The sequence below is a fragment of the Musca domestica genome, unplaced genomic scaffold (genome assembly GCF_030504385.1).
Source record: "Musca domestica strain aabys unplaced genomic scaffold, Musca_domestica.polishedcontigs.V.1.1 10, whole genome shotgun sequence".
In the NCBI taxonomy this organism is placed as follows: domain Eukaryota; kingdom Metazoa; phylum Arthropoda; class Insecta; order Diptera; family Muscidae; genus Musca; species Musca domestica.
The window spans coordinates 300,087-322,001 of NW_026712115.1; the positions used below are offsets into that span (position 1 = coordinate 300,087).

The 21,915-nt window shown below is 40.7% G+C and overlaps 1 protein-coding gene across 7 annotated transcripts; it reads left to right on the plus strand.

Moving 5' to 3' along the window:
• Positions 1-362: 362 nt before the first annotated feature.
• Positions 363-21,662, plus strand: LOC101897290 (titin). 7 transcript variants are annotated; one of them, XM_059125062.1, is made up of 6 exons: positions 363-412; positions 1,311-3,268; positions 10,121-10,396; positions 10,480-10,547; positions 10,621-10,688; positions 10,760-21,662. In XM_059125062.1, the coding sequence occupies exons 2-6, from the start codon at positions 1,556-1,558 to the stop codon at positions 21,502-21,504; spliced, it is 12,870 nt and encodes a 4,289-aa protein (XP_058981045.1). In that variant the 5' UTR covers positions 363-412; positions 1,311-1,555; the 3' UTR covers positions 21,505-21,662. The 7 variants fall into 7 exon arrangements, with proteins under 7 accessions (XP_058981045.1, XP_058981020.1, XP_058981029.1 ...); XM_059125037.1 differs by lacking the exon at positions 363-412 and adding an exon at positions 419-759; XM_059125046.1 differs by lacking the exon at positions 363-412 and adding an exon at positions 419-668.
• Positions 21,663-21,915: the final 253 nt, after the last annotated feature.

The window sequence follows — 21,915 nt, forward strand, 5'->3', positions numbered from 1 at the left end:
TATTACACTCCCTCCCTTTGGCTTTCATGGAACTACAAATATTTAAAGCTAGCTTATACGCTCACGCGCTCTTCTAGTCGAAAGTAATTATTCCGGCGCTTATTCTATTGGAGGAGACCTGGCTTGAGTTGTGTGTTAGATGGTGATGATGATTTTTTAGCTGGAGTGAAGAGTAGGAGGATTGGTGGCAAACAAATTCAATTGTTTTTTTTTGTTTTCATTTGAGCCGAGCTGCTGCTCAAAACCCACTTGCAAGCTGAAGTCGCAGCGAGTCTGCAGCGGCGATGATAGCTGCTGAAAACGCAGAAAGAAAAAAACAGAATACAGGTTGAAAATAGCTCCAGCTGAACAAAAATGATCAGTTCAATTTTAGTGCTGGTACGCGACGGTCGATTACTCTTCCGAATATTAAGTAATTTGTAAAAAAAAAGAAAGAAACAAGAAGAAAAAAAAAAAACAAGAAGAAAAAAATAAAAGAATTCTAATTTTTTGTGAAAAGAAAAAAAGAAGAGGAAGAAGAAACAAGAGAATTAGAAACAAAACAACTCAAAGTTATAATTAATGACCCGAGTGAAGGCAACTACTACAACAACAACAGCACTGAAAGAGTATTAATGAAAATTTGAAATAGTTTTCTTTTGGAAATTAAATCAAGAGTGTGAGAAAAAGTGAGAGAGAGAGAGAGAAAATAAGAGTGAAAATTCCCATTTGAGAGCGGAAAAATCAAGCTAACATTATTTTGGCCCATCTTAGAAAAGAGTATTTTGAGCGAATTTCTGTGTTGTTTATGTGATAGAAGTTAGCATTTGTTGTTGCTTGGTTGTGTGTTTGTTGGTTTGTGTGTGTATTTGATTTTTCATTCGGTCGGTCGTTCGTGTCTGATTGTTAAGTTAACAAAACCAAATTATTAGTGTATTTTGTACCTTGATAGCGTTTTGGTTCCAACGACCGACCGACCGGGTACGTTATTAGCTAAGCGCTTATTTGTTGTTGTCATCATCGTCGTTGTCGTCGTCGTGGGTCTCGTATGTGATGATGTGTATCATTTGAATGCGTGTATGTGTGTTTGTATACGGTTCGGCTGTGACTAGTGAATAATATTTAAAAATAAAGCATTCCGACATTTGGCTGTGTTTTTTCGCATTTTTTTTGTGTATTTCCCTCAAAGTAATCAATAAAAAGAAATTATATTTTAAACAAACCTTCAAACGACAAAAGGCAACATCAGGCCAACGAATAGCTAAGCATTTAAGAATATTAATTTGATTTATTTTTTTGTGTTTTCTTTTTCTTCGAACGAAATTCTTTAGAGAATTAAACGAAATATAAAAAGTTTTTTAAACGAACTTGAAACGAAAAAGTGATATTTTTTAAAAAAGAAGAAGTTTTAATAAATTAACAAATTAAGAAAGCAATAAAAAAGGAATAACAAAATAAAAGTATTGGAATAATATTGATAATAAAAGAGAATAATAGAAAAAAAAATATATAAAACAGAATAATTGCCCAGTTGGAAAAGTTTTGAAAATTAGAGAAGCAGAACAACAATAACAAAATGGTCTCAAAAAACGCCAAAAAGAAGCAGCAACAGCAAACAACTAATGGCTCCTCAACATCATCATCATCCACATCAGCAACAACCGTGCAGACAGTTGGAAATCCTGGCACATCCTCCACCTCAAGGGGCGGCAGGTCGACACACAAGGATTTGCAGGCCTCAACGGCCGGCGATTTCTACGGCATATCGTCGGGCAGCAAAACCTACAAGGCATCGTCCAGTAAAAAATCATCTGCCATGACCAGCGAAACCAGTGTCATCAATGAAACCGGCCTAACCCAATCATCATCATTCTCCTCATCCCAGTATCACGCCGAGGCCATGGATGAATTTTCCTCCACAAGTGGAAAAATCATCTCATCCATTGATCTGGTCAGTGAGAGTGCCAGCCAAGAGCCCGTATTCTCGGTACCCATAGATGTGGTGGAAATCAGCAATACGGCAGCGGCCAATACCAAACAACAAATGTTCTCCAGCTCATCGAAAATGATGTCTTCGTCCTCCTCCAAATCTCAACAGATATCCTCTTCTTCAAGCTCCACAAAGGCTATTCTCTCCGCCGATGGCTTGGGGGATGGTGGCGGTCAGATTGTTGAGGTTGAGTTCCAACCCGAAACCGTGATCATTAAAGATGAATCAATGGCCACAAAACAAGCTTACCAGTCAATTGCCAAAACGATAAATGGTGCTACTGAAATGACATCATCATCGATGTTGTCAAGCCAGTTTAAGGCCAACGAGTCGGTTAATGGTCAGACCATAAATGAACAGAATCACTCCAACACAGAATATTCTTCGTATTCCACACCGAATTATAACAAACTGCCATCCATGGATGGTGGTAATACAATGCTCTTAAATTCACCCACAACCGGCGGGCAGCAGCCATATCAGGTCACCATGCCCATAACACCCACTACCTCGGATTCGAAGATAACTCAACAAGATTTACAGAGCACAACCAAGTCTTCCACAAATGAATTTATCAGCAGCAGCAGTAGTAGCAACATACAACAACAACATATAATTGATCACCAAATTAACACCAACAGCAACAATTATATTCTTGACAATAACAACAAAACTCAGAACATTACCAACAACAGCAATAATAAGGGACTGATAAGCAACAACAATAACACCTCCACCATTACATCTTCCACTACCACGAACAACACCAATGCCAACAAAAAGAAATCAACGAAATCCTCTACCAGCAGCAAGGAGATAACCGAATCCACCACTCAAGAGAGTTTGAGCAAGAAGAGCACCTCCGTCAACAAGAAAGAGATATACGACATCAAAACCAAAACATGGACTGAAATAAGCGACGATCTGAGCACGGCCGGCATCAACAAGAAGCAACCGTCGTACGAACGCTTCGTCAGCCATGGTCAGGATGGCACCTGTAAGGTGACTTACAAGAAGAAAATCTACGATCAACGCAACAATCGGTGGCGCGTCGTTGAAGAGAAAATCGTGGATAATGCCCACGACACTGGTTTCCCCGAAATAGCCGATGATGTCATTAATACAACACGTACCACATACACGACCAAAGTTTACGACTCTAAGCTCGGTCAGTGGAAGGTGGTCGACGAGAAGTCGTTTGTGGATACCAAAGCTTATGTACCGCAAGATATTGCTCGTGAAATTGAAAAAGATAATACAGATGTTGCCAATATTACGACAACAACGGAGATAACCAAGGTGAGTGCAAGAGAGAGAGAGAGATAGAGAGAGTTTGTTTTTAAGAGTTTTTTTTTAAGAGATTGGTGAGCAATTTTGAGTTTTTTTTTTAAGAGAAGTGTGGTAATATAAAATTATAGTTAGGCAAAGTGTGAAGTGAAATGAAATCTATAAAAAAATTAAATTAAAAACAACAGGGGTCACAGTGGCAGAGATTTTACCAAAATAAATACATAAATAAAATAAATAAAATAAAATATTTGTCCTAGATAATAATATCAAAAATTTTTCAAAAGGGATTTATTATACGCCAAAAGTCTAAATCTTACCTAAACGCTTCGAATTCATATATATCAAAAACATTTTAGGGTTAAATCAATACTTTTGTGAGTTTGCGCAACCGGACCAAAAGTGGTGTAATTTAAATATCTCTATCAAATTTAAAAGCTCTATCTTAAATATTGCGAAATACAGAGTGAGATTAAAAACTGCAACAAAGTCAAACCCCATAATTTTTACATTTTGTTGGTCATCAACTTTTACAATAAGTTTAGATTTGCTCGAATTTGTCACCTTTGACATGAATTATGGCCTTTAAACGGCCAATGAAACCGTCACACGCTGCCCGATTTTGGCTCTGTGTTATTTTGGCCCATTCTCGGCGAATCGCTTGCTTGAGGTGATAGACATTTTGGTATTTTTTAGTGTCAACCTTGCTTTCCAAAATACTCCAGACACAATGGTCCAATAAATTGGTATCCGGAGATTATGGTGGCCATTGTGCGCTGGAAACGAAGCGAGGAACCTCATTTTGTAACCATTCTTGGTTGGCTCGTGCGATGGTGTTGAGTCCTGTTGGAGTGTGCAAATTCTGCGGCCAAAATGTTTGCATTTATTCTGATGCCACTGTCGATTAATACGAGCGGAGAGCGACCTTCGGCTGTTATGGCGGCCCACACCATCACCATGGCCGGCGCTTGAGTTCTGGTGGCCAATCGAAGGTGCACATTTTCAGCTGACCTCTTTGGCAAGTAAACACGGTCATTTTGATTGTTTTCTCATCGGAGAAAACCAAATTCGGCCAAGCGAAGCAACTCTTTAGCTCTTTTGAGTCTATTTTCTTTCTGTTGCGGTGTAAGTTCTTACACTTTTGGGAATTTCAATGGCTTTTCGCCGAGCTCATTTTTCAATATTTGCCGAATGGAATATTGCGATATGTTCAGCTCACGAGCCATTTTTCTGGAGTGCTCTACTGATAGCCACTTGTGGTTTTCCAGCCAAATATAAATGAATCACACCATCACGCTTGAATTCCATCACGAATAAGTTTTTTTCTGGAAAATGCTTTTGTAAACAATATAATGAGCTGTTACTGGAATAATTTTAACAGCTGTCGGACGAGTGGCTTAGAAACGACAGCAATCTGAAGTTGGTTGCAGTTTTTTCATCTCACCCTGTATATATAGTTTTGATTGAGGGCAAAATGCGTTCAGGACGACTAAACTTATGTGCTTTTTTATGCCCATAATCATATGATAGGTATAAATTATTTTGTCATCAGTTTCTAAGACAACAACTTTTCTTTGGAAACTCAGAGATTAAAATTCTACGTCAATTAAACGATGTCCGTCTGTCTGCCCACCCGTCCCTTGAGATCATCATAGAGGTCCCATGATTTAAGATATATGTTTGTATCTTTGCATCGGCAGGTATATCACTCCCCCTTCAGATGTAGCCCTCAAATAATTCCACTATCTGACACTCGTCATTTTGCATGTTTCTTTCACTTTTCGACAGTTTTAATTTTTTGATAAGTTTTAATTTTTAGATTTGTGAAATATTTTCCGCGACAATTTTGGGGGTCCAAGTGAAAATAAAAATTGATTTTTCAAGCCAACTATTTAGAAAATGACTATCAATTTACCAGACTACTTTGGTGTGTTGGTTTTATATAACGTAAATCTTAATATCCGGCACTTCACTGATCTCAATCCAATCTTCCGACAAAATGGTCTGCAATTTTACTTTTGTATTGTTCGATAAAAGCTCACGTTTAGATTTAAGCTTTCCATGCATGTGATGTTGGATTCAGGATCGAATTCACAACTATCAAAGAATTGTGCACTGATTTGATTTTCTTCGATTTTTTCAAATAAATTGAGAAAAAATACTACAAAATGTGCAATTCCACATATAAAGTCAAATTGAAACAAATAAGCAAGTGCTATAGTCGTGCGGGGTGGATCATGTGATATCCCACATTACTATAAAATATTGTAAAACTGCCTTTAGGTGCAAACCCATTTTAGTCGATTTTTAATGTAAGAAGTAGTAATGTCATCTTCCAACCTTATGCAAAATTTCGTGTCGATTGGTTTTTAATTGTGACCTGTAGGAAGACTTTAAAATCAGGAAAATTTTAATTGTCTGGTCCAGTTGAACCCCTTAATATACATCTTCAAACACCTTCAGCCTTCTGAACCTTACTTAACCTCCATACTAAATTTTGTATTAAATCGCCAGAAAAAGAACGTATACCTTTGAATACCCTCCGCCATTTGGAACGAATTTGACAATTTTCAAAAAATAAAATCCTTTAAAAATTCTGTAAAAATCTTAAAAATACCAAATGTAGCCCTTATATTAGGGTCTATACGACGACATGAACCTGTAAAGGCAACTTATGTCATAAGCCATTACAATATTCAAATTCGAAACTTGAATAAAATATTCGGTAAATAATGTAGCTAAAATCATCAAAATACCGAATATAGGGAGGTACCATTATATGAGGGCTATAACAAAACGTGAACCTGCACAGACAATTTTCTGTCTTAGACTGTGGTATCCGTTATGAACTTCAAATACCAAATTTAAAACGTTTTCGGTGAATAATATCGACAAAATTATCAAAATACCCAATATTGGGAGGTACCGTTTTAGAAGACGTGGCCCTGCGCGGACAATTTTCTGTCATAGGCTGTAGTATTCTTTACGAACTTCAAATACCAAGTTTGAAAAATTTCCGATGAATAATGTCGCCAAAATCATCAAAATACCGAATATCGGAAGGTACCATTATATGGGGGCTATTCCTAAACGTGGACCTGCATGTCCATTTTTAATACCAAAAGTCCTACAGAAATAATAAACATTTGAGTAAAATTTTAGTTCGGAAGTTAGAGTGATTTCGACAGATGGACGGACAACGCTATATCGACATAGAATTTTATGCTGATCAAGAATATATATAAAATGTATATTTCGAGGTGTTACAAACGGAAAGACAAACTTGTATGGAGGGTATAAAAACGTAAACTATTATAGCTAGATATATTGTTTACACTAAGATTTATAATGAAATTTTGTATAGAATATTTCTTCTTTTTGCCTAAAACGAAATTTTATGTTATGTTCATGCATCAACTCGAAAAAAGGCAGAGTATCATTTTTATAAAAAAAAAGTAAAAAAAAACATTAAGTTAGGCCGAGCCGAACTTTTAATACCCTCAACAATTGGATAAAGAAAACATTTTTATATAAAAAAATCTGAATTCAAACGTTTTCCACTTCGAACTACAAATACCTGTGAATGGTTTGGATAATGCTGTTAAACATTTCAAAAAAACCATAAAGTGGGTGAGGCCGTTATATGGGTGCTATACAAAAATGTGGACATATACATGCAATATCTCGCCATCGGAGATAGAATCCATTATGACATACAAATTCGAATTTTTTACAAATTTTTACCAATTTTTAGAAAAATTCGTGGAAAATTTGGCAAAAATCACCAATATACCTAATATCGGGAGGTATCATTGTATGGGGCTATCGTGTTTTCAACAGACAGACGGCTATCGTCAAGTCGACTTAGAATTTTTTGTCTATTTTCCCGTCTAATGATTTCTTGGTATTTTTGAAACTTTGGCGTTCTTGCTCTCCTAAAGTTGTTATTTGAGGAAAAAATACTTGTTGAGAAATCATTTAATAATGTGCCTTCTCTAAACAGTAGCATAATAAACTATTTCGCATCTCGCATAGTTTAAGATTAACCGATATTTCCCTGTTCACAAAACTACAAAAACGTCTGACCTAAGATAACAAACGAGTTTGTCTCCAGTAATTTCATTCAATTTAATTTTTTTACCTTTTTGTTAACAATGATTTTTTCATATTAGCAATTTAGTGGTAATAAGAATTAGAATAATCTTATTTTAGTTTCTAAATGTATAAGATATGCTATTTGCAATTCAGTCGGCATAAACTATAAATTAACTTAAATCCGATAAAAATATTTCTAAACATTTGTTTAGTTTAGAAACAAGTGATGTGAAAATTTAGAAATTTTATAAAAATTGCTAGCCAAAAACAAAACACAAGTTTTCCAAATAAAATAAATATTTCCCTCATCGTACATAAATAAAAAATGTTAATTGATTGATTTATTTAAACAGAAAATGTAAATGGTGTTTTTTGACTATAATATATAATTGCGGTAATATTTAGAGGGTAATTACAAAAAAAATCTTAACTAGATCGCAACATTGTGAGTTGTCTGATAAAAAAATATAAATTATTCCATTTTGTTTTTTATGGATTTTTCTTTGGCCTTTCTCTGGGTCGATTCGTTAAAACAAAATAAAACTTCATTTTAGACAGGGGAAATAATGTAAACACATTTATTTTTCCAGCATCACATTACCAATTGATGTGCTTCCTCAGCACATTTTGACACCATCGACTAACTCTTTATTTTTACATGGACCTGTCATGGACCAAAAGCCAATAAAACAGTAAAAAACGTACTAGAATAACAAGTAAAAAGACGTTAATTTCGGCCGGGCCGAACTTCTAACACCCTCCATCGGTTTTTTCCAAAATTACCTGGAATCAAACGTGTTCGACTTTTAACTACAAACTCCAGTAAGATAGGTAGGAGCAAACAGTGAGATTTTTCAAAAACAAATATAAGGGTTGGAGCCGTTATATAAGGGCCATACAATTGTATACTATAACGATTGTAATATATTGCTAGTCTTAAATACCAAATCTGACATCATTTCGTGGGTACATTTGACTAGGATTATCAAACTTGGTCTATATATCCAATATAAAATACCAATCCATTGTTGGGAAACCGTTGACCAATATGGACAATATTTTAACACCGGCCGTAGAAGCCATACCGTCATATATACCGTTATGTGCGCTATAGGAAAACTTGGACCTAGATATTCAGGGCTCGTACTCATTACGAACTACAATTATCTTTTTCTGAAGAAAAATGATCAAAATACCGAATATCGGAAGGTACCCTTAAATGCGTGCCATACGAAAATGTGGACCTATATATCCCTTGTTCTGTCACCGGAGCTAGAACCCATTACGAACCACAAATACTTATTTATAGATGAATCCTTGGAAAATTTGGCCAAAAATCATCAAAATACCGAATTTTGGGAACTACCGTTATATGGGGAATATACACCACTGTTTTATAGACTCCATATAACCTATATCACCCTTGTTCTGCCATCGGAGCTAGAATCCATTACAAACTACAAATACCAATTTTTAGACAAATCTATGGAAAAATGTGGCTAGAACCATTGAATCACCATATATCGGGGGGGTTCCGTTATTTGGGGGCTATACGAAAACGTGGATCTATATGTACAATGTTCTGCCACTGGAGCTAGAACCCATAACGGTCTGAAAATACCAATTTTTTAAGAAGTTGGTGAAAAAATGGGGCTAAAACATCAATATACCGAATATTGGGAACTACTACTCCCAAGGTGGAGGGTATAATGAATTAAAATTTGTATTCATTTTTATCACTTTTTATATCAATTTTTTTGAAATATTTAGTATGATTGGTATTGGTATTGGTACTGTATTTTTTTGCAGCTACTTCGTCGGCAAAAATTCCACCTTAAATTTTAAATTAGTTCTAACAGTTGGTATTAGGCAGTTTTTGTACTCAAAATGCAGACAGAATAATAGAAACAGATATTAGTAAAACCATTGCTCTATCCTTTCACCCAATACCAAATTTAGTAACATTAAGTACGAATATCCACTACAGCCTACATCTCTCGATCCTAGAACCAACAGTAATTCAAAAGTCCTTTTCAAGCAAATATAGAGTACCCACCTCCTGATCTCAACCTCAGATACCGCCAGTAATCTAAATATCAAATTTCCGAATTTTATCTATATCCCTTCAACTAAGACCACATTTAGTACAATTTATTACTTTCCACTTCCAAAACCACCTCCACATGTCAAGGCTACACATGAACAGCGACCCTAATACAAAATTACAAATTGCAAGCACTATTCAACCAAATATCAAATTTAGTACTATTTAGTATTTTTCGTTGAAATTTAGGACACTTTTCCAAACCACCGCAAATTTTTAACCACAGACATCAAACCTTGACCTTCAAACCTTGACCTACTGCTTTATATTTTTTAATGCCGTTGTTTTATTTTTAAATAAATAAATGTATTGAAAAAGGAACAAATACAAATATGTGGAAAACATTGTCACTAATTAGTACCAACTGTAGCTGGTTCTATGCACAATATCCAACGGTCCATAGCAATATTCAGTCTCTGGGAATTGTTCTCTTCTGGCTTAGCATAATCAATAATGGTTTGGTTGGACACTCACACACGAATACACTGTTAGAATGATCTCTAAATCCATTTCGAACAACTTGTACAATTCGTACTCTTTAAGTACTTCTACTTGCAAGTAATATCGAGCAAATCCTATCTTAAATATAAAATAATTTATGCTATCTAATTTGTAATGGCAAGCCATTCCTTTATTGCTAATGGGTTTTCATTTGCTCATTTCAGATTTATGATGCAAGCATCAATGACTGGCGCGTTTTGGATGAGAAGACACGCACAGATGTCATTGAGAAGATTGTTGAGGCACCGAAAAAGACCGTTTACATCGATGAATTTGTGGAGATCGAAAAGAATTCTAAAATTTTGGAGGAAAATGAAAATATGGAATACAATTTGAATAAGACTTCCAAACGTAAGGATATTACCGAGAATATCTACGATGAAACGGACGAAAGGCTACAGATCGTCAATAAGAATAAGAAGACAATCGATTCACGAAAAGTAAGTTGGCAGGACAACTCAAACTCAAACCATCATACAAACGAACAAGCCAATCTTATTTCTCATTTATTCTATTCTCTTAGGATGGAGTCGACAAAACATGGAAAAGCACACACACTGAAATGTGCATCTGTGAGATCTGTACTTGTGGGTAAGTAAGGAGAAGAGCAGACATTTATCACAACTGTATTCTCTCTACAATGTAATGTTTGTTATTGTTACAGGCGTCATCATTGCACAACCAGTGATACAACAAAAACAACCAAAACCGATTCTCTAACTGAATCTGTGGGTAAGCTCAACTCTTAATTAGCCCAACAAAGTTTTCTTTACTAATATAATGTTCTCTCCCATCGCTCTCAGACATGGTTGACAATGTTGAGACCAGAATACGCACCAATACATGGTCAAAGGATGACTATGAGAATAATGAATCTCTTACCACAATCAGAAAAGGTCCCAAGGACTCTCCCAAGCCACTGCCAGAAGGACCACGCGATCGCTATACGGATCGTTTGACCCAGGATACGACTATTCTTGAGAATGAAGAATACGAATATATCGTTAGAACTCAACCAGTGCGACCACATGACAATCTGAAGCCTGAAGGTGACTTTTACAAGCCGGAAAAAGAGGAATTCCGACCATCCGAGAGGCCTGCTCCCATTAAGCCAGGTGATAATCTAAAGCCTGAAGGCGAGTTCTATACACCAGAAAAGCCGGGCTTTAGGCCAGCCGAAAGACCCAAACAGAAGAAGCCTGAAGACAATCTCAAGCCGGAAGGAGAATTCTATGCACCCGACAAACCAGGTTATCGTCCTGCTGATCGTGTCGAACGAGTAGTTCATACCGATAATCTTCGTACTGAAGGTGAAATGACCTTCGTGGAGAAGGAAGAATATAAATATGTAACCAGACCAGAACCAGTTTTGAGACCAGATAATTTGAAACCGGAGGGTGAATTTTATACTCCCGAAAAACCGGGCTATAAGCCGGCAGAGAGGCCCCAACAAAAGAAGCCTGAAGACAACCTGAAACCAGAAGGTGATTTCTATACCCCAGAAAAGGAGAAATATAAACCCGGCGAGCGTCCTTCTCAGGTACGTCCTGAGGACAATCTACGTCCCGAGGGCGAATTCTATACTCCAGAGAAACCTGGCTTCAGGCCTGCTGAAAGACCGCAACAAAAGAAGCCAGAAGACAACCTCAAGCCGGAGGGTGATTTTTACACACCTGAAAAGCCAGGCTTCCGTCCTGCAGAAAGGCCACAGCAAAAGAGGCCAGAAGATAATCTCAAACCGGAAGGTGATTTCTACAAACCAGAAAAATTACAATACAAGCCAGGAGAACGTCCAAGCCAGGTTCGACCTGAGGATAATTTGAGGCCAGAAGGTGAGTTTTATGCACCAGAAAAGCCAGGCTTCAAACCTGCAGAGAGGCCACAGCAAAAGAAACCAGAAGACAATCTCAAGCCAGAAGGTGACTTCTACACCCCAGAGAAGCCGGGATACAGGCCTGCAGAAAGACCTCAACAAAAAAGACCAGAAGACAATCTACGTCCAGAGGGTGATTTCTATGCTCCAGATAAACCCCATTACAAACCTGGTGAGAGGCCAACTCAGGTTCGTCACGAAGATAATTTACGCCCAGAAGGCGAATTTTACACACCTGAGAAGCCCGGTTACAGGCCTGCTGAAAGACCTCAACAGAAACGACCAGAAGATAATCTTCGTCCGGAAGGTGATTTCTATACACCCGAAAAACCTGGATATCGTCCAGCCGAAAGACCAGAGCAAAAGAGACCAGAAGATAATCTGAAACCTGAAGGTGATTTCTATGCTCCGGAAAAACCGAAATACAAGCCAGGCGAAAGACCTTCTCAGGTTCGTCCAGAGGATAATCTTCGCCCAGAAGGTGATTTCTATACACCAGAAAAGCCTGGATATCGTTCAGCCGAAAGGCCAGAACAAAAGCGGCCAGAGGATAATCTTAAACCTGAGGGTGATTTTTATGCACCTGAGAAGCCAAAATACAAGCCAGGTGAAAGACCGTCTCAAGTTCGTCCTGAAGACAATCTTCGTCCTGAAGGTGATTTTTATGCGCCCGAAAAACCGAAATACAAGCCGGGAGAAAGACCGTCACAAGTACGCCCCGAAGATAATCTCCGCCCTGAAGGTGATTTCTACACTCCAGAAAAACCAGGCTACCGCCCAGCCGAAAGGCCAGAACAGAAGCGACCAGAAGATAACCTCAAACCGGAAGGCGATTTCTATGCTCCGGAAAAACCTAAGTACAAACCAGGCGAAAGACCTTCTCAAGTACGTCCTGAAGACAATCTTCGTCCTGAAGGAGAATTTTACACTCCAGAGAAACCTGGTTATCGTCCAGCCGAACGTCCCGAGCAGAAACGACCAGAAGATAACCTTAAGCCTGAAGGTGATTTCTACGCTCCTGAAAAGCCAAAATACAAGCCAGGCGAAAGACCTTCACAAGTACGCCCTGAAGATAATCTTCGACCTGAAGGTGAATTTTACACTCCAGAAAAGCCCGGCTTCAAACCGGCAGAAAGGCCCGTACAAAAGAGACCTCAAGACAATCTTAAGCCCGAAGGAGAATTTACAACCCCCGAGAAACCTCAATATCGTCCAACAGAGAGAACTGAAAAGATCATCCAAAAAGATAATCTTCGCACTGAAGGTGAAATGACATTTGTGGAGAAAGAAGAATATCAGTACGTTGTTAGACCAACGCAAGTTCGTCCTGAGGATAACTTGAGGCCCGAGGGAGATTTCTACGCCCCAGAAAAGCCTGGTTATCGTCCAGCTGAGAGACCGGTGCAGAAGAAACCTGAGGATAATTTGAAGCCCGAAGGAGATTTCTATGCACCAGAGAAGCCTGGTTATCGTCCAGCTGAGAGACCGGTGCAAAAGAAACCGGAAGATAATCTGAAGCCCGAGGGTGATTTCTATACCCCAGAAAAGCCTGGTTACCGTCCAGCCGAAAGACCTGTGCAAAAGAAACCCGAAGATAATTTGAAGCCCGAGGGTGATTTCTATACTCCAGAGAAACCTGGCTACCGTCCAGCTGAACGGCCAGTTGCAAAGAGGCCAGAGGATAACTTGCGACCTGAGGGAGAGTTCACAGTCCCCGATAAACCCTCATTTAGACCAGCCGAAAAAACCGAACGTATTATCCGTAAGGATAATCTAAGGACAGAGGGTGAAATGACATTTGTAGAGAAGGAAGAATATACATATGTCAAGAGACCAGAGCAAGTGCGTCCCGAAGATAATCTCAAGCCAGAGGGTGATTTCTATACTCCAGAGAAGCCAGGCTACCGTCCTGCCGAACGTCCAGTTCAAAAGAAACCTGAAGATAATCTCAAACCTGAAGGTGATTTCTACACTCCTGAGAAGCCAGGTTACAAACCAGCCGAAAGACCTGTGCAAAAGAAACCTGAGGATAATCTGAAACCGGAAGGAGAATTTTACACACCTGAGAAGCCGGGATATAGACCAGCTGAAAGGCCAGAACAAAAGAAACCGCAGGACAACCTCAAACCAGAAGGTGAATTCACTGTTCCTGATAAGCCAACCTACAAACCTGCTGAGAAGACAGAGCGCATCATTAGGAAGGACAATTTGCGCACAGAAGGTGAAATGACCTTTGTCGAAAAGGAAGAGTACCAATATGTGCGAAGGCCAGAACAAGTACGGCCAGAGGATAATCTGAAACCAGAGGGTGACTTCTACACACCGGAGAAACCAGGCTATCGACCAGCCGAAAGGCCACAACAAAAGAAACCTGAGGACAACCTTAAACCTGAAGGTGACTTCTATGCTCCCGATAAACCTGAATATAGGCCTGCCGAAAGACCACAACAAAAGAAGCCAGAGGATAATCTCAAACCTGAAGGCGACTTCTATACTCCAGAGAAACCAGGTTACAAACCAGCTGAGAAGACTGAACGCATTATTCGAAAGGATAATTTACGCTCCGAAGGTGAGATGACATTTGTCGAAAAGGAAGAGTACACATATGTCAAGAGGCCTGAACAAATACGTCCTGAAGATAACCTTAGACCAGAGGGAGATTTCTATACACCAGATAAGCCGGGCTATAGACCTGCCGAAAGGCCCATGCAAAAGAAACCTGAGGATAATCTGAAGCCTGAAGGGGATTTCTATACGCCGGAAAAGCCTGGCTACAAACCAGCCGAAAGACCTGTTCAAAAGAAACCCGAAGACAACTTGAAACCAGAGGGCGAGTTTTACACTCCTGAGAAGCCCAAATTCATGCCAGGCGAAAGACCATCTCAAGTTCGTCCGGAAGACAATCTTCGGCCAGAGGGTGATTTTACGGTTCCAGACAAGCCTGAATACAGACCTGCCGAAAGACCCGTACAGAAGAAACCCGAGGATAATCTCAAACCAGAAGGAGACTTCTATACACCCGAGAAGCCTGGATTTAGGCCAGCAGAAAGACCGGTTCAAAAGAAACCGGAGGATAATCTCAAACCAGAAGGAGATTTCTATACTCCAGAGAAACCCAAATTCATGCCAGGAGAAAGACCATCTCAAGTTCGTCCTGAAGATAACCTCCGACCTGAAGGTGAGTTTACTGTTCCCGACAAGCCTGAATATAGACCTGCCGAAAGACCGGTTCAAAAGAAACCAGAGGATAATCTCAAACCTGAAGGTGATTTTTATACCCCAGAAAAGCCTGGTTACAGACCTGCCGAAAGGCCGGTTCAAAAGAAACCCGAGGATAATCTCAAACCAGAAGGCGACTTTTATGCGCCAGAGAAGCCAGGTTACAGACCGGCTGAGAGACCTGTTCAAAAGAAACCTGAGGATAACTTGAAGCCTGAAGGTGATTTCTATACACCGGAAAAACCCAAATTTATGCCAGGAGAAAGACCGTCCCAAGTTCGTCCTGAAGATAATCTCCGACCAGAGGGTGAATTTACCGTTCCCGATAAGCCTGAATATAGACCTGCCGAAAGACCAGTGCAGAAGAAACCTGAAGATAATCTTAAACCTGAAGGAGACTTCTACACACCAGAGAAACCCGGCTATAAACCTGCTGAGAGACCGATTCAAAAGAAACCCGAAGATAACCTTAAACCAGAAGGCGACTTTTATGCGCCAGAGAAGCCAGGTTACAGACCGGCTGAGAGACCTGTTCAAAAGAAACCTGAGGATAACTTGAAGCCTGAAGGTGATTTCTATACACCGGAGAAACCCAAATTCATGCCAGGCGAAAGACCGTCTCAAGTTCGCCCTGAAGATAATCTCCGACCAGAGGGTGATTTCACGGTACCAGATAAGCCTGAATACAGACCTGCCGAAAGGCCCGTGCAAAAGAAACCAGAGGATAATCTTAAGCCTGAAGGTGACTTCTACGTACCTGAACAGGTTAAATTTTTGCCTGGTGAAAGGCCCAGCCAGGTTCGTCCCGAAGATAATCTCAGACCTGAAGGTGAATTCTATACTCCTGAAAAACCAGGTTATCGTCCCGCTGAAAGACCCGTGCAAAAGAAACCCGAAGATAATCTCAAACCTGAGGGTGAATTCTATGCACCTGAGAAACTGGAGTTCAGGCCAGCTGAAAAGATTGAACGCATTATAAGGAAGGATAATCTGCGTACCGAAGGTGAAATGACATTTGTCGAAAAGGAAGAATACACCTACGTTAAGAGGCCGGATCAGGTTCGCCCAGAAGATAATCTGAAACCTGAAGGTGATTTCTACACTCCAGAGAAACCTGGCTACAGGCCAGCTGAGAGGCCAGTACAAAAGAAACCTGAAGACAATCTTAAACCTGAGGGTGATTTCTATACCCCAGAGAAACCTGGTTTCAAACCAGCTGAGAGACCTGTTCAAAAGAAACCTGAAGACAACCTTAAGCCAGAGGGCAGTTTCTATGTTCCAGAACAGATTAAATTTATGCCCGGCGAACGCCCATCTCAAGTTCGTCCCGAGGATAACCTAAGACCGGAAGGCGAATTTTACACACCAGAGAAACCAGGTTTCAGGCCAGCTGAAAGACCTGTACAGAAAAAACCAGAAGATAATTTGAAACCAGAGGGAGATTTCTACACACCTGAAAAACCAGGTTATCGTCCCGCTGAGAGACCTGTGCAGAAGAAACCGGAAGATAATCTTAAGCCGGAAGGTGATTTCTATGCTCCGGAGAAACCGAAATACAAGCCTGGTGAAAGACCATCACAAGTTCGTCCTGAAGATAATCTTAGACCAGAGGGCGAGTTCACCGTGCCTGATAAACCAGAATATAGGCCAGCAGAAAGACCCGTTCAGAAGAGACCTGAAGATAACCTCAAGCCTGAAGGCGATTTCTACACTCCCGAAAAGCCAGGATATCGCCCTGCTGAACGAACTGAAATTATTGTCAGGAAGGATAACCTTCGCACAGAGGGTGAAATGACATTCGTAGAAAAGGAGGAATATAAATACGTTAAGAGACCAGAACCTGTTAAGCCCGGTGACAATCTAAAACCCGAGGGTGAATTTTACACTCCAGAGAAGCCAAAATTCTTGCCCGGCGAACGACCGTCACAAGTCAGACCAGATGATAATCTCAAGCCTGAAGGTGAATTTTATACTCCAGAGAAACCCAAATTCATGCCTGGAGAGAGACCGAGTCAAGTTCGTCCTGAAGATAATCTGAAACCAGAGGGAGATTTCTTTACACCTGAGAAACCTGGCTTCAGACCAGCTGAGAGACCAGTTCAAAAGAAACCGGAAGACAATCTGAAACCTGAGGGAGATTTCTATACACCCGAAAAACCAGGTTACAAACCGGCTGAAAGACCTGTTCAGAAGAAACCCGAAGACAATCTTAAACCCGAAGGTGATTTCTATGCACCAGAGAAGCCTGGATTTAAACCCGCCGAAAGACCTGTGGCCAAGAAACCCGAGGATAATTTGAAGCCCGAGGGTGATTTCAATGTGCCAGATAAGCCAAGCTATAAACCTGCCGAAAGAGTTGAGAGAATTATTCGTAAAGACAATCTCCGCACTGAGGGTGAAATGACGTTCGTAGAGAAAGACGAATACACCTACGTTAAGAGACCAGAACAGGTGCGTCCTGAAGATAATCTCAAGCCGGAAGGCGATTTCTATACTCCCGAAAAGCCGGGTTATCGTCCAGCTGAAAGGCCAGTACAGAAGAAGCCTGAGGATAATTTGAAACCCGAAGGTGATTTCTATGCTCCCGAAAAGCCGGGCTATCGTCCAGCCGAGAGACCAGTTCAGAAGAAACCGGAAGACAATCTCAAACCAGAAGGTGATTTCTATTCCCCTGAAAAGCCCAAATTCCGACCTGGCGAAAGACCTAGTCAGATTCGTCATGAAGACAATCTGAAGCCAGAAGGTGATTTTTACGCCCCAGAAAAGCCGGGTTATCGTCCTGCCGAAAGACCAGTTCAAAAGAAACCGGAGGATAATTTGAAACCCGAAGGTGATTTCTATGCTCCAGAAAAACCAGGATATCGTCCAGCTGAAAGGCCGGTCCAAAAGAAACCTGAAGACAATCTCAAACCCGAAGGCGATTTCTATACTCCTGAGAAGCCTGGTTATAAGCCCGCCGAAAGACCTGTTCAGAAGAAACCTGAAGATAATCTCAAGACAGAAGGTGATTTCTATACTCCTGAAAAGCCTGGTTATAAACCTGCTGAAAGACCAGTACAAAAGAAACCTGAAGATAACTTAAAACCCGAGGGTGAATTTTATACTCCCGAAAAACCAGGCTATAAACCGGCCGAAAGAACTCAAAAGGTCATTCGCAAGGATAATTTGCGCACCGAGGGTGAAATGACATTTGTCGAAAAGGAAGAATACAAATATGTCAAACGTCCCGAACCAGTTAAGCAAACGGACAATCTGAAGCCAGAGGGTGAATTCTATGCACCGGAAAAACCAAAATTCCGTCCTGGCGAAAGGCCATCACAGGTACGTCCTGAGGATAATTTAAAACCGGAGGGAGAATTTTATTCCCCCGAAAAACCCGGTTTCAAACCCGCCGAAAAGGTAATACCAAAGAAACCCAAGGACAATTTGAAAACCGAAGGTGACTTTGTGCGTCCCGAGAAGACCCAATTCAAACCGGCTGAGAAAACCGAACGCATTGTACGAAAGGATAATTTACGCACTGAAGGTGAAATGACCTTTGTTGAGAAGGAGGAGTACAAGTATGTTAAGAGACCTCAACCTGTAAGGCCCGAGGACAATTTGAAACCTGAGGGTGACTTCTACACTCCCGACAAGCCCGGATACAAACCAGCCGAGAGACCAGTACAAAAGAAACCTGAAGACAATTTGAAACCGGAGGGTGACTTCTACACTCCCGACAAGCCCGGTTACAAACCAGCCGAGAGACCCGTGCAAAAGAAACCTGAGGATAATCTCAAGACCGAGGGCGACTTCTATACTCCCGAAAAGCCTGGTTTTAGACCCGCCGAGAAGCCGGTGGTTAAGAAACCCAAAGACAATCTAAAGCCTGAAGGCGATTTCTATACACCTGAAAAGCCAGGTTATAAGCCGGGCGAAAGAACTCAGAAAATTGTGCGCAAGGATAATCTACGCACGGAGGGTGAAATGACATTTGTGGAAAAGGAGGTATACAAACATGTTAAACGTCCAGAGCCTGTTAAGTTCAAGGATAATCTGAAGCCAGAAGGAGAGTTTTATGCACCCGAGAAACCGGGTTTCAAGCCTGCCGAGAGACCGGTGCAAAAGAAACCTCAGGACAATTTGAAACCTGAGGGAGAATTTACGGTACCCGATAAGCCTGGATACAAACCCGCCGAAAGGACCACCAAGGTCATACGTAAGGATAACTTACGTACAGAAGGTGAAATGACATTTGTGGAGAAAACCAAATATGTAGCTGGCGACAGGCCCAAACAGGTGCGCCATGAAGATAATCTCAAGCCAGAAGGCGAGTTCTATACTCCAGAGAAGCAGGGCTTTAAACCTGGCGAAAGACCAGTTGCCAAGAAGCCTTCGGATAATCTCAAACCGGAGGGAGAATTCTATACTCCCGAGAAGCCTGGCTTTAAGCCTGGTGAGAGACCTGTGGCCAAGAAACCGGTAGATAATTTGAAACCGGAGGGAGAATTTGTGACCCCCGAAAAACCAGGCTTCAAACCGGCTGAAAGGGTGCAACGTGTTGTGCGCAAAGATAATTTACGTACCGAGGGTGAAATGACCTTCGAACAAAAGAACACCTATCAATATGTCAAGAGGCCAACACCAATTAAGCCCAGCGATAATCTCAAACCTGAAGGAGAGTTCTATAAGAAAGAAAAGGATGCCGGTCCTAGAGATGTTGTGGACCGTGTAACACCCAAGAGGCCGGTGGATAATCTCAAAATGGAGGGAACCATGGAAATTACCCGCAAAAACCAAACTAAGACCGATCACACGGCAACCACGGTACGCCAAACTACAAAGAAGGTAGTCCACAACAGCTCCTCGATTAGTTTGGGTTCAGACACGTCCATTCTGAAGACCACAAATCAGATGAGTTATGCCTCGAGTAAAAACGCTGTACCCGTGGCCGATTTGAATACTCAAAAACCGGCTGATGGCATGGTGATAGTCTCCACTAAGCGGGTGACCACCGTTATTGGCAGCAAAAACAAAAAGGAACCCGAAACTCAATATGTTCGTCGCCAGGGCAAGGTCAATGTCATTGAAAATGTCGAGAAATCCACCAAGGTGAAGAATGTTAAAAACGTGGAAAATGTCTACAATGAAGACGTATCGATGACCCAGAATCGTGTGAGTACCGCCAAGAAGAGCATCCAGCAACATGACGTGAACGATGTTAGCAGCACAAATGTTGTTAACAGAAAGGTTATGCAGAGTGACGTTAACAGTCACGAACAACATAATCACCATCACCACCACCACCATCATCATCATGATGCCAGTGGTAATCATACCCATGTCCATAAGAATATTGTGCATCACGAAACTTGCCCGGTGGTCCAAAGGAATTTGCTCCACACCACCAGCGGTGGCAGCAGTAGTGATACCAAACATGTGATCACCACTGATGGCAGCAGCGTTACTCAAAATGGAGTGAGTGGCACTACCATAATTAAGGGTGGTGGAAGTCGTACAGTAACCTCTACGGTTACTCAGCACACCGACAAGGAATCCACATGCCTGGCCAGCAAAATGACATCTTCCAGTAATAAAATCCACTCGGAGGGATCAACAACGACCACACGTCGGGTTACCAATGTTAATCAACGTAATGGCAATGGCTCTGATATGAAGAGCCTGATAAGTGGTGGAGGTGGTGGAAGTGATACATATAATGTCACCACCAAAATTACCAGAAATGGTGGCACTGCAGAAAATGGTCATCTGGTCCAATCGTCGTCAAAATCCAATATCAGTTCCAACATCACCGAAAGCACCAATGCCAACACATCGTCCACCAGCATGTCGACAAGTAAACAATTCCATCACCGTAAGACCGAGTTCTCTTCCGAATCGAATGTGGCCAATACGATTTTGCAACGTAAGTCGACTCCCACAGAATCGCAGCAATTTGGTAGCCTCTCCTCCAATGCCAAAATTCATCGTAAGAGCATCATGAATCTAAATGAACAGCCATCGAGTTCATGGTTCCCCAGTGAAAGACAAAGCTACAGCAGCCTGCATCGTCAGAAGTTAGAATCTGAGGGTGGCAACAGTTCATGTGCCGTCCACAATGCCTCGGAGCGTCGTAGTCACACTGCCATACACCGTGAAACAAAGGAGTTGCAACAGAGCAACAAGACGGCCTCCTCGAACGCACATCATACCCATCATCAGCATCACACAACAACAAGTGCTGTCGATTTTCCCTCGTATCGGACCAGTGAACGTGTTGTGACACGTCATCGTGGCAATCAATCGACATTCTCATTGGGTGATTCCGGATCATCGTCCTCCGTTTCCAGTAATTATAAAATGGAATATAAAACAGTTCCAGTCACAACCTGTACTGTGCATAAAATAACACAAGGTGCATTCCAACAATCTAGGGATACTACTCAAGAGCATAAATTTTTCAAAACTACCAAGTAACAGCAATAACAACAACAACAACAACCACTAATGATAATAATCTGTAATTATATAAGCATGTAACATAATCTAAAAAAGAAACAATAATAATGAAAAAGTATACATTATATAGATATTTAGGATCCGTTTAACCCTTAAACCGGTAAAAGAGGGAAAAACGATTTAAAAAGAAATTTAATTAAAGACAAAAATATGTTTGATATTTTGTAAAAAACAAATCTTAATTTATATTCAATTCCCACAAAGGAAATCCCAGGATCGTCCCTCTCTATTGCCATAGTGATTTAAGGGTTAATCATTTACATTTATTTTGTATTTCCGTTTGAAATTTCTCTCTCATATTTTTGCCGCCAAAAAGAATATGAGTCATTCCAATAACAAATTCAATTATATATTGATATGAAGCCAATA